Source organism: Girardinichthys multiradiatus, chromosome 6 (assembly GCF_021462225.1).
Source record: "Girardinichthys multiradiatus isolate DD_20200921_A chromosome 6, DD_fGirMul_XY1, whole genome shotgun sequence".
Classification (NCBI taxonomy): Eukaryota; Metazoa; Chordata; class Actinopteri; order Cyprinodontiformes; family Goodeidae; genus Girardinichthys; species Girardinichthys multiradiatus.
This window is the reverse complement of record NC_061799.1, coordinates 5,894,959-5,912,005: the sequence shown is the minus strand read 5'-3', so window position 1 is coordinate 5,912,005 and position 17,047 is coordinate 5,894,959. Positions and strand designations below refer to the sequence as shown.

The 17,047-nt window shown below is 41.8% G+C and overlaps 1 protein-coding gene across 1 annotated transcript in view; it reads left to right on the top strand.

The window, feature by feature from the left end:
- The window catches only part of ccdc18 (coiled-coil domain containing 18), a 34,547-nt gene extending 21,052 nt beyond the window's left edge, over nucleotides 1-13,495 (top strand). Inside the window, exons 16-24 of the mRNA XM_047367172.1 lie at nucleotides 1,378-1,520; nucleotides 4,374-4,537; nucleotides 4,678-4,891; nucleotides 6,406-6,505; nucleotides 6,595-6,723; nucleotides 8,201-8,341; nucleotides 8,514-8,651; nucleotides 10,206-10,649; nucleotides 10,734-13,495. Coding sequence (XP_047223128.1) covers nucleotides 1,378-1,520; nucleotides 4,374-4,537; nucleotides 4,678-4,891; nucleotides 6,406-6,505; nucleotides 6,595-6,723; nucleotides 8,201-8,341; nucleotides 8,514-8,651; nucleotides 10,206-10,649; nucleotides 10,734-11,489 — 2,229 coding nt within the window. The 3' untranslated portion in view covers nucleotides 11,490-13,495. The remainder of the gene's footprint in view (nucleotides 1-1,377; nucleotides 1,521-4,373; nucleotides 4,538-4,677; nucleotides 4,892-6,405; nucleotides 6,506-6,594; nucleotides 6,724-8,200; nucleotides 8,342-8,513; nucleotides 8,652-10,205; nucleotides 10,650-10,733) is intronic.
- The last annotated feature ends 3,552 nt before the right edge of the window (nucleotides 13,496-17,047 follow it).

Here is a 17,047-nt window from a genome sequence, read left to right as displayed (position 1 = left end):
GGAAGATGGAATGTCTGTTTGGCTGTGAGCAGGAGAGGAGGATGTGAAGCTTGTTTCTGAACTGAACCTATTGAAGAATGTGTTCAGTTCACTGAATGTACTTCAACTGAACATAATCCGTGTGACATGCTTTATAAAATCAAGGCTTTTGACAGTTTTGAGGTCTGGAGCATCAGGTATTTGTTAACGCTCTTTCCAAACTATTTGAAGTTCATCATTCTGTAGAGAAAAAGATTATTACCAGCTGAAAAACATGAAACAGCAGTCAGTCGTTCCAGGAATGGACGTCCCAACAAATTTACCTATGGTTCAAACTATGCAGTTCTCAGAGAAACTGTAAAAAAATCGAATAAACAGGGTCTACTGCTCAGACTCTACAGGCTGCAACTTCCATGTTAAATGTTAAAGCTGGAGGTTATAGTTAGGAATGAACTGATCGAATACTACCTGCTTAGAAATGTTCCTAAGAGAAATCTTATAGCAGCACAATTCAGGTTTGCAAAGTTGCATCTGAATCAAAACCTGAATACCTCTGGAACAATGACAACAAGGCTGAGATATTTTGTCATGATGCACATGACCACATCTGGACAAAACCAAACATATCAGCACAAACGCCTCATACCAACTGTCAACCATGGTGGTGGAGGGGTACTGATATGGGCTTGTTTTGCAGCCAAAGAACTGGGCCACCTTGCAGTCATTGAGCCCATCAGGAACATCTTTGTATTACAGTATTTTAAAGTCAAATTTGAGTACATTTGTCTGATAGCAGAAGCTTGGTGGAAATCCCACCACAGTGTGAGACACTGATGAAGCCAAATAGAAAACAGCTACCTTCAGTTATTGGTGCTGAAGGTACGTAGTTCTTTAGGTGTACTTAGTTTTCCCCCATAAAGCCTTTTCAGTTTAGTATCAGCGCTAATGGTTGTGTGAAATCTGTTGTGTATTTTTTCACACTTGGGATTACATTTAAGTAAATTTAAAATTTTGTGAAGACGAGATCATTTTTTACTACCCCCTGTAATATTAAAGCCCTTGAATTGAAAGATGTATTTTCTTATTACCTTTTTGTTTCAATTTAATTCAATACAACCTGCAATTATATCTACATTTTAAACACAGTGTCAGACCTTGTTTCCTGCTGATCAGTTAGTGTTTGTGGCCGGGAAGAGAAATCAATTGATTATGAACATCAGCAAAATATTTCCATTTAGTTAGTAGAGCCATAGAAAGTCAGTTGCAGGATTGTCAGGAAGTAAATGTATCTCAACAAAAATCCTCTTCTTTTCAATTTTTATTCTCATAATGTAGAACATGAAAAACAGTTTCCTGGCCCCTTTTAGTCATCAACTGGCATTGCTTGGTCTGTTACAGGTGTCCAGTTTGGAGCTACAGCTGGAACGGGATCGGGCTTCTCTGCAAGATGAACTCCGGAGCAGAGAGCTGGAGGCGCAGGCTGCTGATAAGAATCTGCAGGAGATGACCCAACATAACAAGCAACTCTCTAAATCCATCAGGTCCAAACTAGTAAACATGTCTTCGAAAATAGAGCTAGGATTTTAGAAAGCTTCTCAAAACAACCTATTTTAATGTATTATCCCTTTGCTAAAAGACAAATATTTGAAACTCAAATGCATTTAAATTTTATCATTATGTGTAACTTTTGTAATATAGCGGAAACTACCTTTAAAATCTTAGAGAGAAAAGGTTGGGAGATCTATTCAAATCTCAAGATCACCTTTATGACCCTTCAGCTTTGCCAGACAGCTGCCTACCACAGTAGTCAAAACCGAGTACCGTACTTGAGATCCGACTTGTTGCCTTTTCCACTCTCACAGAACTGTGCAAACTCGAGGGATGGACTCCTTCTGGCACATAGAACCCTAATAAAAAGAGGATTACAACATAAATACACTTACTGAGTTAGGCTGAGCACGTTCTTTGGGGCCACCATCACTTACTGGTAGTGGAAACCCTGGAGTGCGTGATTTCTTGCTCTTTTATTCAGACGTTTCTTTATAACTACTGGAGAGAATTTTTTTTTCTAAATTTCCCGTCCGGCAGAGTAGCACTCAGAATGTTTGTGCCAAAACAAAGCCCAACAGATTTATTTTCACAAGTGGAGCATTTCAGCTAACGCTTTAAAGCTCTACTTGATATTTGTAAAAGAAACTTTATTCAAAAGTGCTTTGGTATTATTTCAAGTGTTACAGACACGGAGACAGAAAGAAAGAAAGAAAGAAAGAATGAATGGAGGAGAGAAAGATGGATGTAGAGAATACAAGATAACACTCTGCTTGCTCCTACACCAGTAGAAACATTCACATTAACAGCTTTTTTTTACCAAAAAATGAACGGTACTTATGAATGCAAGATGTATTTTAGTGCGGCTCAATATAGAACATTTGTGTATCTGTAAACACCTGAATCTAAACAACTGTGGGTGTATGTGTTAGTGTGCTTGTGTATATAAGGTTTCTCCATAAAAATATGCAACAATCACACATTACCACCCTCATGCGTAAAAACACTCACACCCACACACCCAACGTAAAGACACACAACAATGGAACCTCACTCACACTCCCCATACACACTCCATACTCCCAGGTTCATGTACAGATACCCCAGATGGGCAACCAGCCCCCAGATCCAGGAGGTGGACACCTTCATTCTGAGATGGAGACAGGCAGACCACCCCAGTCCTGGTCAGCACTAGTCTAGACTAGTGCTGACACTGCCGTAACCCGAACAACCCCGGTCCAGACCACAACCCCAGCCCTCAACGACCTCTGTCCCCATCTAGAGAGGGGGCCACCTGGTCCAAACGAGCCCGCCACCCAGAGACGTCACAGGGCAACACAGTCCCAACCCCCCCAAGGAATTCCAATCTCAAAACCCATGATTCTCTCACCCTCCATGAACCCCAACATGGATTTTCTCACACGGCCACCACAAACCAGGAGACATATATTGCTACATGCCCCTGAACCCAAACGTCATGAATTCCCTCCCCACAGGGGCACACCCACTACAGATGAGCTCCACCCCCGAAAAGCCGATGAAGACACATCCACACAGCGCAAGGTCCCTGCGTAACGTCACCCCAGCCTCTGCCCACAAGCGCAACAGTGCAAACACCTCAGAGCACCATACACACAATGGGCCCCCGACCCTACACCAAGACGGGTCAAACACACACTGCAAGCAGTCCCCGGCTGGGGGCACACACCCGGAGCCGACGGCTCCCACCATGCCCCCGCAATCACACAAACACACCATCTCACTGCCACTGCAACGACAGTCCAGGGAGAAACACCAACCAGCTAAGCTCTACCATCACTGCTCAGCTGATCCAAATGCTGGTGACCACACATCCAAAAAGAGGACACAACCCTCCATACCACACCCTGCAACCCCTCCACGCCACTCTCCAGCCTGCAGCCCCGATACCGCCCAACGCCAGCAGCCCCAGCCGGCCCGTCCATGAGAAAGAAAATAGAAAAGATTTAAGTTAATATGCTCCAGCCGAGTACCTGCACCTGGCCCGACCAACCGTCCCAAGCTGAGCACAACCCGCCAGCCGCCTCAGCGCAGATACAAGATGCGCTCCACCGCCCCACCTACCCAACTATGCCCCCCTACCCGGCGCCCGGCCCGGGCTGGCCAGACCTTTCCGTAAAATCAGTTAAACTAACTTTAAATGAAAACAGAAGGAATCTTTCAAACAGAAATATATAAGCGTATCTGTACCTTTTGCGTCAGTTTAGTGATCCAGCATAGCTTGCTGGCAGTTGAAGTCAAACTCATGCTCAAACACATAATGTCGAACCACATTGCAACTTCAGTGCTGCACACATGCTTCAGAATTTCAGAATTTTCATACAGTCTTTGGTGCTTCAGTGGCTAATTTTAGTACAGTCATGCAATTCTCTCAGCTCTGCAACACGTAGATGGAGATACAACCGAATGAAAGCACTTGGTGACACAGCCTTATGATTGAACCACATCTCATCTATGTAAATATTAGTAATGATCAGCCGTTCACCTTTCAGAAGAATAAATCTGATTTATTGGGGGTGATTTCACTCTCTGTGCAGGACAGCATGCTGAGCTTACTTTTTTCCTCTTCTTTATATGAATGTTATGGTGGTTAAAGAACCCCATCCAGAAAGTAGATTGTGTTGTTCAGTCTAGCATCTGGTACTTTTCTGAAGCGCTTTTCTTCTCTTTCAGTTTCCAGCGGAGAAGAGAAACAATAATGCACTCCATGTTTTCTGTTTGTTTTAGAACTAAAGTATTTCCACTGCAGCCAATTTCAGTTAAAGCTTAAAAGTTTACCACATGCTTTGCTTTTTTCCCCTGGGCAGCCATCTCACATCAGAGATGTTAAAATGTCGAGCTGAGCTTGTTTCTAAGGAGTCGGAGTTGGAGCACCTGAGGAGCCAAGCTGCCATAAAGACAGAGCAGATCACTGACTTGGAGCAGAACCTGCAGGACATGAAGAGCCAAATCATCAGCAAGACTGCAATGGGTAAGACATGGAGGATTATTTCTATGAAAAGCTTGAAAGCAAATGGTCAATATTTTATAGCAGCTTGACTGCTTACTGGGCTGCAGCATGTTCTCCATCAGTCTCATCTTTATCCTTTATCAACCCTCATCTTTCTCCAGTTGAAGATCTTGAAGAGAAGCTCCGTCGCTGTGAGGCAGAGCAGCTCAGCAGCACGCAGGAAGTCCAGGTCCTGGAGGGCCAGCTGCGCTCTATGCAGGGGGAGTTGGCCGACAATTTGGGGCAACTACAGGAACTCAAGGATGTCCTACAGAGAACCCAAACAATCTCTGACCAACGGCAAGCCCAAGTGGACAAACTCAGTGTTCGGCTTAGGTGAGGACAAGGCCATGTGTGAAATATCCCTCTGTGCACGGACACAAACAGAAGATCTATGATGAGTTTTCCTTTCAGTGAGTCTGCTGTTCTGAAATGCCCAGCCAGGAACCTTGGTAGTGTTTCAGTTGTTGTCTTTTTGTTAGAATGTTACAATGTCCTGGCTTTACTGACAGAATACTAATACTTCTCTAGTTTCTTAGGTGGAATTATGCCTTGTATACATCTGTGCAGCGAGTTGTTTGCTGTTAAATATATATATATTTATACAACTATGAAGTATTTAGAAGTCAAGTAGAACTTGATTACTATTAAACAGTGCAGTCAGATTCAGTTTATTATTCAAATTGGTTAAAACATTTTCTATCTAAGGAAACCCAGCAATCCCTCATACTGAGCATGCATGTAGCGACAGTGGAGAGGAAAAACTCCCTTTTAACAGGAAGAAACCTCCAGCAGAACCAGGCTCAGTGTGAGCGGCCGTCTGCCAACAATAACTGGGGGTTTGAGAGAACAGAACAGAGACACAAAAAGAACACAGAAGAACTGATCCAGGAGTACTTTCTATGGGAAGGAAAAGTAAATGTTAATGGATGTAGCTCTTTTAGTGGTTTCATCTAGGAGAGAAAGACAGCTAAGCAGGTGAACTCTGAGCCAGTTTTCAAGTCTAGAGTATAAAAGAGAGCACATACAGTGCCAGGAAGGTGCCACAGCTAAACACAGAGCCAAGTCAGATGTAGCTTCTAAAAAGAGAAAAAAAACAGATAGAACATAGAGCTTAAATAACAGCAAATAATGCAAAATTAGAGAGTCGTATGAGAATGTAGCAGAGAGAGTGAAAGTGGTCATTATGTCCTCCACCAGTTTAAACGTATAGCAGCATAACTACAGATCCAGTTGTGTTACACAGCTTAATGCAGGTTCCACAGTTATTGCACATCAAGCACTCAATTGCATAAACATGAGAAAAATCAGAAAACAAACAGGGTGTTATGGTTTATTGAGCTTTTTTTTGCCATTAGTGGCCTTTATTTTTTTAATTTTTTTATTTAACTTTATTTTTGACAGTAGGCAGATAGGAAAGAGGGGTAGAGAGAGGGGGAGACATTCGGCAAATGTCGCCGGGTCCGGGACTCGAACCCGGACCCGGCGGGACGGCCGCTTCGAGGACTGTAGCCTCCTTTTATGGTTGCGCACTTAACCCCTACACCATCAGCGCTGCGCCATGGTTTATTGAGCTTTTAAACTCTGCCTTTAAATCTACATCTAGGGCTGCAGGCACCTATATACAAGTGGAGTGTTAAAATTGGTTGCTTTGAACTCAAAGACCTGCAAAAACCTGCAAAAACTATAAAGAAAAGTCCTTATTTTGTCTTCTGCAATTCAGATGTTGTTACTGTTTTTGGTTTCTTTGACTTTCTAACTGCCCCTGTGAGTCCTAATAATCAGACAGTTGGTTTATAGTTTTATCAGTTCAACTGTGTGTGTGTGTGTGTGTGTGTGTGTGTGTGCAGTGAGACCCAGAGGGAGTTGGACAAGAGAACTCTTGAGGTTTTAGACATGGACAATATACTGAAAGAAAGACAGGGGGAGCTCCAGCAGAGAGCAAAGCTGGTACAATATATCTTCTGTGTACCTTGTATTCAATTCCATTACTGTTTTGCTGCCACCTCTCCTCACTGCTATCTCCTTCACGTTCACAGCTCGGCCAGTTGGACGTAGCCATCAGGGAGCACAAGCTGAGAGGAAAAGGAGAGCTGGAGAGGAAAGTCCAGCTCCTGCAGCAGTGCCTGGAAGCCCGGGAGAAGGAGCTTATGGACAGAAACACAAAGGTCAGAGAACCTGTTTTCTTTGCTTTTATTGTTTTAACCTCAAGTTTCCTACCAAAGATTTTAAGAAAGAGCAACAACTGCAAAAAAAACAACCCCAAAACATATAGGTAATATAAAAATTAAAGTTTTAGGTAAGTATAAATGTAGGAATAAATCTAGTTCTAATAAATATGTTATCCTTTTTATTCAACTTAATCATTAATTAAAATTATATTTCTAATTTAATAATTAAATTTAATTCCAGTAGGGTCAAACTAACCCACACCCAACTGCACAACACACGGACGGCATCTTCGACGACCGGGGCACCAAAGAAGGTACTCAATATGGCGGCGGCTAGAGTTCAGTGAGCGTGTGACGTCAGCTGCAAGGCATCTATTAGTGGGTGAACAATCCAACGCTTGGTGAATTCTGATTCACAATGACCAGAAAAGCCAACATCGAAGGATCAAACAGCGGCATCGCTTTGAACGCTTGGCCGCCACAAGCCATTTATCCCTAAACCCAAAAAGTCAGAAGGATTGTGAGGCCCCGCTTTCACGGTCTGTATTCATACTGAAAATCAAGATCAAGCGAGCTCCACAGGAGGTTTCTGTCCTCCCTGAGCTCGCCGTAGGAAACCTGCATTACCGTTTGACAGGTGTACCGCCCCACTAAAACTTCCTACCTGCCGCTGTCCCCGGAGCGGGTCATATTTACCAAGAAGAATGGGCAAAAACCTCCGCTGATAGCAACATGCCCCAAACGCTGCTGTAATTAACGCAAAGCATGGTTCAGCAATTATTGACTCGGGGTTGAACATAAACACACCACACCATTAAGATCTTTGTTTAAAAGAAAGCTGTATCATTTTCATTCCACTTCACATCGACACTAGTTTGTGTCTGTCTATTAAAATTCTGATAAAGTACATAGATGTGGCTGGTTGTAATGCAACAAAATGTCAGTCAGTCAGTCATTTTCTACCGCTTATTCCATAGTGGGTCGCGGGGGAGCTGGTGCCTATCTCCAGCAGTTTATGGGCGAGAGGCGGGGTACACCCTGGACAGGTCGCCAGTCCATCGCGGGGCAACACACAAACAACCATGCACACACTCATTCATACACCTAAGGGCAATTTAGAGTTACCAATTAACCTAACAGGCATGTCTTTGGACTGTGGGAGGAAGCCGGAGTACCCGGTGAGAACCCACGCATGCACAGGGAGAACATGCAAACTCCATGCAGAAAGACCCCCGGACGGGAATCGAACCAAGGACCTTCTTGCTGCAAGGCAACAGTGCTACCAACAGGCACCGTGCAGCCCTGCAACAAAATGTCAGGGATATAAATAGTTTTACAAGGCACAGTATATTGTTCAGACCTCCCAAAATTACTTCTTCCCAGGAATTCTTTGGAATATGATGGTTATCACTAATTTAGACAACTACTTTGAGCTGATGGATCTTCCTGTCTGTTGCTGTTTTTGTGCTTTTAGGAGTCAGAGGAGTTCAGCCAGCAGCTGCGTGAGTGTCAGCAAAGGCTCCATAAGGTGCTTGAAGAACATGAAGCATGTCAGCGTCACCATGAGGCTCTGACCAGAGAGCTGGATGCCACCAAACTGCAGATCAGGGAAACGGTGAAGTCAAAGTGCTTTGTTGTAGCCTGAGGGATTTCAACTGTTATCACTTGATCACAGTTTATTTTCTTGGCATTAACAGAAATAGTCTGAGAATGAATCATTTTTCCATTCAGGACAGCTGCCTCAGCGTTATGCTCATGATTTAACCCTCAGGTCTGTGTTTTTGCAGGAGGCCCAGCTGTGTAGTGTAGAGGAGGAGCTCACACTGAAGGAGGCGCAGTGGCTGCAGGAGGAAGCCAGGCTGCAGAGCACAGTCACTGCTTTGGAGCAGGAGCTGGAGTTGGAAAAGGAGCAGCACAGCAAAGAGGTACAGCGACACTTGATGCTGCGATGCTGGTGTCCACATCCTCCACTGCACGTGTTAAACTTCCCACTTTAAGCAACTGATTGCAGAACCTCTGTGTTTGCAGCTAAAACAGTTGCGCTGCAGCATAGGTCACACCCTCCTCTGATTGAGGAAAGGATATCATGCATGACATTTGGAAATAGTAATGTTATCAGGAAGACCTGACACCAGTTTTTCATAAGAATTTCTGTCAGGTTCTTATCAGTCCATGTGCTTCCTGTTGATCTCTGTAAGATCAGCTGTTGTGTTGTAGCGACTGCGGTGTTCGCCTTGTTCCTCAGTCTCTTCTGTTCTGTCTTCTGTTTCTTTTCCTCTTTTGATATTTTTTTCTCAGGGAAACATTTTTACATTTTCTCACATTGAAACAGCAAATTGTGTGTTATTGGAGTTGTATGTGATTGACCAATGCACAATATTGCCTAACTGTGAAGTAAAAGGAAAATGATTCATATCTTTTTATCATTTTTTGTGGGTGTTCATTTCTAGTCTTCCTCTCAGAGTCAATAAAAGATTAAATATACTTTATTATTCTTCAAAGGGAAATTAAAACGGTCACTGCAGCTGATCACATATAATCTTAAAGGACCCATAATTATAAATAGAATGAAACAGCCTGTAGATATTTACATTATTAAAATAAAAAAATGTTAACCATTTCATCAAACTGCAATACTTTGTTTAACCTTCAATTCTTATGGGGTATGTCTATTCCAGATTTGTAGAGCTGTAGACTGAAGCTTTTGCTTAGTATTTGTCAGATTGAATGGCGAGCGTATTGACTCAGAGTCTCAATTGAATTTAGGTCTGGGCTTTGACTGGACCATTCTATAAAATGAATATTCTTTGATCTAAATAATTTCATCGGTACTCTGGCTGTATCCTCTAACAGGATTTCTTCAAGAATTTTCTTGTATTAAGCTCCATCCTTCTTCCCACAGCATGATGCTACCACCGCCATGCTTCATAACAGGCATGGTGTCAGACTGTCAGTTGCCACATCTTGGCAGATTTGCGGTTGTTTCATCCTCTTTCCATTTACAGATGATGAACAGTGCTCCATGAGATGTTCAAAGTTTGGGATAGTGTTTTATAACCAAACCCTGCTTTAAACTTCTCAACAGAGAAGTTTAAAGCAGGGTTGACCTGTCTGACCTGTCTGCTGTGTGGTCCTTGGTGTGTTGTTGTGAGGTTTGTTCACTAATGTTGAACAACAAACCTCTCAGACCTTCACAGAACAACTGCATTTATAAAGAGGCTAAGTTGCTTGGCTCTATTTAGTATTTAGGTGACTTCTGAAGGTTGTTGGTTGCTAGAAACAAATCCACACCTTTCAGTTCTGTATTGGCAAACAAGTTGGAGAACCGTGTGTGATTTTCCTTCTGTTTCACTACTATGCATTACTTGAGCTGTCACAAAATCCCAGTGAAATCCATTAAAGTGTGTTGTTGTGACCTGTATGAATACTTTTGTAAAGCACTGTATCCTGAACATATGTTGTTCTCCTTCATCTTGCAGCTGGAGTCACTGCAGCACACTCGAGGCCAGCTCCTCAAAGTCTCGGAGCAAATCTCGTCCAACATGCGCTCCTCCCAGGAGCAGCTCACAGTGAAGCTCCAGCAGAGCCAGACCCAGCTGGAGGAAGCAAAGGCACGTTGCAGCCAGGTTAAAACCCAGCTGGACCAGGCTATGGTTGAGCTGGATTACAGCCACAGCCAAACCAGTCACCTCCAGATGCAGCTGGACCAGAGCCAGACACAGCTTCTGCAGAGTGAAACCGAGCTTGAGGAGAGCAGAATTCTGTATGAACAGACACGAGTTCAGAACAGCCATCTAAATGCACAACTTGAGCTGCTCTCTGCTCAATTAAAGCAAAGCAGAATGCAGGTATCTCAGCTCCAAACTCAGCTCCATGCATCTGAGAAGTCTGTGGAGACATCTGCTGATTCGCTGCTCATCAAGGTACAGTTTATCCCAGGATAACATATTGACTGTTCTTTCTTTTTTAAAGTAATTCATGCTGATTTGTCTCCTTACTGTCTGCAGGAATCTGAGGTGACCCGCCTCCAAGCCAGGATCTCCAGCATGGGACGAGCTGCAGAGCGGCAGAGTCTGCACAATCACGCTGTTTCCCTTCCTGCCCTGCACACATTCACAGGCCCTCTGGAGTTCTCCAGCTCTGCTCACCCAACTCAACCTACCCCCAAACAGTTACAAACCCCTGTCCCCTCTTCTTCATGTGGAGATTCAGTCCCCCGACACTCCCCGACAAACACACAGCCTTGCTTGTCTCCTCCTGCTAACTCATATCCTCAGTCTACCTCAGCTCCCCACCTGTCCGAGAGCCTCCCACCCTGTGATTGGCTTCAGAGCAGCAGTATCAACTCCTCCATGAACCTCACACCTAGCCTGAAGGCCACACTGAGGGTGGCTCTGTTCAAGCAGCCATGGGAGTCTTCCTCACCGTCTGTTTCAACTTTCCCAGAGACAGCTGACCACAGCTGGAAGGGACTCAGTGCCACAGAGGCCTCAGCGATGTCGGATGGCTCATTTAACCCGCTGACATACATGATGGACACACACAATGACACACACATAAGCATGGAGGCTCTCACAGTACAGCAGGGAGAAGATGTGCAGCACAGTGAGTCCAGGAGAGAGACTGGAAGTACCTCAGTGGAACAGGAGGAGGAAGAGGTGGATTTGAGCTCACTGACAGGGATGCTGAAGTTTGTAAATCAGACATTAGCCATGCAGGAGGATCCCTCTGCATGGAGCTCTACAAAGAAAATACAGACATGACAATCTGCTGCACAGCCGGTAAAAATATGTGTTCAATTAGCAATTAGTATTTATTATGTATAGGTATTTATAAAAGCTTTGTTTTGTTATCTGAAATGCAAAGTATCAGTGTAACAGTTACTGATATCTGGTGGTCAGGTTGGAGATCCCACCATGATTTGCAGCACAAGTTACAGTTACAGATTCTCTCCAAGCAATCTCACTGAGATGAGGTATTTTGGAAAAGTCTCTGCATATTCAAAGCTGGTAGAGACATACCCCTGAGGACATGTGTAGCAAAAGGTGCTTGTATGAAATAATCCCTCATGAGAGGGAAATGCTAGTGCATGCCGTACTTTTCAGATTTTTATTTGTAAAAAGATGTGAGAACTAAGTATCCTTTTCCTTCTGTTTCCCAGTAATGTGCTGCTTAGTTTTGATGCCTATAAAAAAAATCCATATACAACACTTTCAATAGTTATGAATACTGTTTATCTCCATCTGTTTCGTCTTTTATCATCGTTGTTTTATTCAAGTGATAGATGCCACAACAATATTGAATCTCCAGGTTTTGGCTTCTTGCAGTTAGTTACGCACACTGTTGCTTGTTCTTGCATAGTGCAATGAGCTTAATGTTAATACTTAAATATAAAAATGCAATTGAATAATCAATCCATAAGGCACCAAATCCGCCTTCCTGCTCCACACAGCCTTTAAACGAGTCTATTTGTAGTAGAAAGATGTTTTGCAGGCTATCATCTTCATATTAGCCACAAAGTCTTTTACTTTGTTTAAAAATAGTGACACACTTTCAGTCACACTGATCGTTTTCACAGTCACCTCTGTGGGAGGAGAAGAACACAGGTCCCACAACAGCAGGAACTCATTTAGTTTGTTTCTCCGTTTATCTTTAGGTGGGTCATGTTTGGCAAATAAGTATAAATTTATATGAAGTGCCTTGCAAAGTATCTGTTGTCATGTTACAGCAACAAACTCAGTATATATTATTGGGCTTTTATGTGATAGACCAACACAGAGTAGTATATTATTGTGAAGTGGAAGGAAAAGTATGTGTTTTTTTTTAAAGTTTTCTAAAAATGTGTTTCTGAAACGTGTGGTGTGCATTTGTGTTCAGCCCCTCTGAGTTAGCACTTAGTACAGCCACATTTTGCTGCAAGGATAGTTTTGAATCCCCACAACATGATGCTGCCGTCACTGTTTCCCTGTGGGTTGGTGGGTTCAGAGCGATATGTTAGTTTTTTGTCCAAAAGGTTTAATTTTGGTGTCCTCTGACTAGAGTACCTTCTACATTTTTACTTTGTCTCCTATTTGGACTGTGGCAAATGCAAATGGCCTTTTATGGCTTACTTTCAAAAATGGCTTTCTTCTTTCCACGCCTGCTTAGAGGTCGAATTAGGAGTGCACAACTGATTGTTGTCCTGACGACACATTCTCCCACTCCTCTAGAGTTGCCATTGGCCTCTTGGCTGATTAGTGCTCTCCATGCCCAGCCTTTCAGTTGCAGATGTCTTTGTAGGTTTGCAGTTGTGCCATACTCATTCTGTTTTCAGATGGTAGATTAAATCGAGCTCTTTGAGATGTCCAACTTTGATGTGGTTCTTCAGTTTGTTAGCTTGTAACTCTGTCTGATACAGCTGCGTTGAGATAACAGAAGGATCTTTCTAATAAAGTCTGAATGATCAGACTCACCATGTGACAGTTTTCCTGCTTTGCTACTGGGTTTCCCAACATGTTCTTTCTTTTTATCTTTTAGGGAGCTGTTTACATGGGAGGCATGCCAAGTTTTTATACACATATGATGTATATATATTCTGAATTTATGAACACTTTCCATAAACTATCCTTTTCAATGACCACTTTTATTGGAGTTTGTAAAAGAAAAACTCTTTGCTTCAGCAGAATGTAGCATTTACTTTTTATTTTGTTTTGGTTCTTGACAAATATTTCTGAATGTGAATCATTTTCTTATTAAAATATGTAAATTAAAGAGTTCTTACATAAAATCAGTTGAGTCTTGGTGAGGATCTATTTCTACTACCTCTGGAAGTTCCCATGCTGTGTGTGACTTTGGTGGAGCGTCATCAGGCTGCTCTCCGACCACACAGCTCCAGCTGGTTAAATTCAGTTATGATCACATGTGAACACAGAACAGAAACATCAGAAAGGTTTGGTTGTCAGAACCCGTTTGGATTGAAAACATTATCATTGAACTGCTTCTGTTACGTTTTGTAGGAGCTTGGTAATGTTTTTCTTCACAGCTCTGCACAGTCATGACCGAACGTTTGGGCAGTTTGAATGTTTTTAGTCTCTTTTACATATTTTTATGGTATACTGAAAAACTTCACATTTAAAAGGTTTCAGCAATTTTTATCATTTACAATGAAGTATCAGCAATTCCAGTGTTGATAATTCTTCTACAGCAGAAGTTACCCATTCTAGGTTTCTACTTGTTGACCACATTTTGTTGGCTTCTGCTTCTGCACCTCAGTCGGGTTAAGATCTGGGGAGTTTCCTGAACACAGGCCCAAAGTTTTAGTGCTCTGATCATTGAGTCTCTTCATAATTTTTGCCTTGTGATGTGTTCCTCCACCATGTTGGAAAGTAAAAGATAATTAAACTGTGAAGAACTTGCCCTGGCCTGCTCTTCACACATGGATGTTATTAGGAGGTTTTACTGTTGGGACCCCATCAGGTGCTTTGTTCTCCAGACAAATGATCCTCCACGTGTCCCATTTTACCAAAAAGAGAATCATCAGGGAAACACATTTGTACCGGTCTTCTGCCGTCCACACTTGTACGTCCTGCAGACTCAGTCTGTCCTGGAAGTTTTTATTGGACAGAAGGAACTTTCTTACAGTCCTTTTTGCCACAGAGTCATTGTCGAAATGTCTTTTCCCTCTGCGAGCAACTGCACTCACACTCACCTTCTGTCAATGCTGAACAAGCTCTACACTGGTGGCGACACAATTATGTGATTTGGTCATTAGGAAGAGACGGTCCTGGCACTCTGTACACTCTTCTGGACGTCCTCCATCCGTCTTTGCTGCAACTGACGCTCTTTTTGAAGTTTTCTATCCATTTTTCCCTTTATGCTTTCAGCTGCAATGTCCTTAACAACAGTTTCTTTCTATGCATTTCCAAACACTTTGATGCAAAGAGTTTATGCAATTTTTTCTCTGGAAGTGTGAATCATTTATTTTCATCAATCAAAAACATGCAGTGAATGATCAAAAGAGAAATCTAAATCAAATCAATATTTGGTGTGACCCCTCATTGCCTTCAAAACAGCATCAATTCTTCTAAGTACACTTGCACACAGTTTTAGAGGAACTTGGCTGGTAGGTTGTTCCAAACATCTTGGAGAACTAACCACAGATCTTCTGTAGATGAAGCCTTTCTCACATCCTTCTTTCTCTTCATGTAATCCCAGACACACTCCATGATGTTGAGGTCAGGGCTCTGTGGGGGCCAGACCATCACTTCCAGTAAGTCTTGTTCTTCTTTATGCTGAAGATAGTTCTTAATGACCTTGGCTGTATGTTTGGGTTCGCTTACTTAGCATTTAGTGAACTGTTAAAAATAAACAATCATCATTTATAATTCTGAAAGCATTCTCTGTTTACAGCATTTTTTCACACCTGCCTAAAACTTTTTGAATAGTACTGTACATCAGTTTCAGGGGGACTCTTTCACAGTATCAACTAATGCTGATGATGTAGCTATATTATGTTTATATTGTAAATCTAAATTCTACTGATCACTTGTGCGTGCAGAAAGACAGTGAAAAGCAGTTTTTAAATTTTTTAAGATAAGTATTTAGTCATTTAGACATAGGTCAGAGATATGCCTATATGTTGCTGTGATGTAGCCCTTTGTAAGCTTAGACTTAAAATATTGTAATAAGTCTGTAAATCATTCAAAAATACCAAAAAGCCTAAACCGAAACCTAAAGAAAGTTTAATTTGATTCAGCATATAAAGTATTTTATTTGTTTCTTTACAATGTGATAAAGATATAAATTTACAGAAAAGCTATTTCCAATGAATTAATCTGCATCTGATCACTACCCAATGATCTAAAAACATTTTACCAAATACATTGACGTCACTGCTAGACTTTAAGTAATGACTGTACATTATCAGGATGTTTCTGTTAATAATCACTGACTTAAAGCAGAAGTGTGCATGTGTATGATTATAGCTGACCTTTGAACTTATGGTGTCCAGAACTTGGTTTACTAGATGTAACTGACAATGATTCCTGGAAGTTACTGCATCAAGTCGGGAAATAGTATCATCTTATTACACGCTCCCACACAGCAAATGAAACTCTGTGAAACTCGTGTTTTTTCTTTTGTAATGAATCATAAAGCGATCTCTTTATCGGGACAGAGCTTGGCCTGAGGTCTGCTCATTTATGAGCAATCAGCAGAGTGTTTTTCTGTGGACATTGCTTTCTGTGCTGATTGGTGAGCTCTGATGGTCTCTTTTTTTAAAATTAGGAGAGAAACCTCTAACTGCATACAAGGTTGATGTGTACCTGACATGTTTTTTAGAAAATGATCAGGTCTAAAATGCAACTTGGATTTTTAAGCACTAATGTCAGTTATGTGGGCCTAAAGTATTTTTTCACAAATAAACCTCATATGTTGTTACATAAAGACTAAGCTTAATCAAATATTTAACCCTACAACTTTAATTCTTGGTAAGAGCACAAACAGCAAAGTATTGCTAAATATCTGTGAACATAAAAGTAGTCTCAGATGTTTTGCCCCATCACGATGCAAAGATCCTAAATAAAAGTAGATCTTTCTAAGGCTATATAACTGATAACATATCCCCCTATTTGCATATGTTATTTTTATCTTAAAAAGCACTTCTGACTTTCTGTTCTTGTTTTTTCTAACTGATTTAGTTCAAGCTGTAAAGCATAGAGGATGTGGTCTAAACAGTGGTGAATGGCGTGCAATGGTGCTGTGCTACATATCCCCACTGAGACTTCCTTTGTATTAGGCTGTCAGAAACGACTCTGCTATACTGTGTACTATCACTGCATGCATATACATTTGCACAAATAAAATGCTGCAAATATGATGATCACATATGATGGATTCTGCTAGGTGTGAGCGATGCTTAATTTGAAAGAGAAACTATTTTTTGGTAAAGAATCCAGGACATTTAAGTAGTGCCATCTATAGTCACAGTGCAGTCAAAGAGAACATAAAATGGAGGAATATGAGTGTTTTTAAATTGAGTATAATTTAGTAAAGTAAGAGTTATCGTAGAAAAATAACAGAAAATTTATATTTTTAGCTCCACCCCTATAATACATCTGCTCCACCCCATAATACACAAAGTGATAGGCCACAAAACAAATCATACTGTGGGGTCAGCAGATGCTGAACCACATGGTGTGCAGAAGTCACCAACTTCTTCAGGGACGTATTGTGCAGACTAGCTAAAGAACAGTGAGAAAAGAGCTTAATGGAATAAGTTTGTACAGCCAATCAGCTGCATCCTAACCTTACTGTACATCACTAAGTAGAATTCAAAGCATCA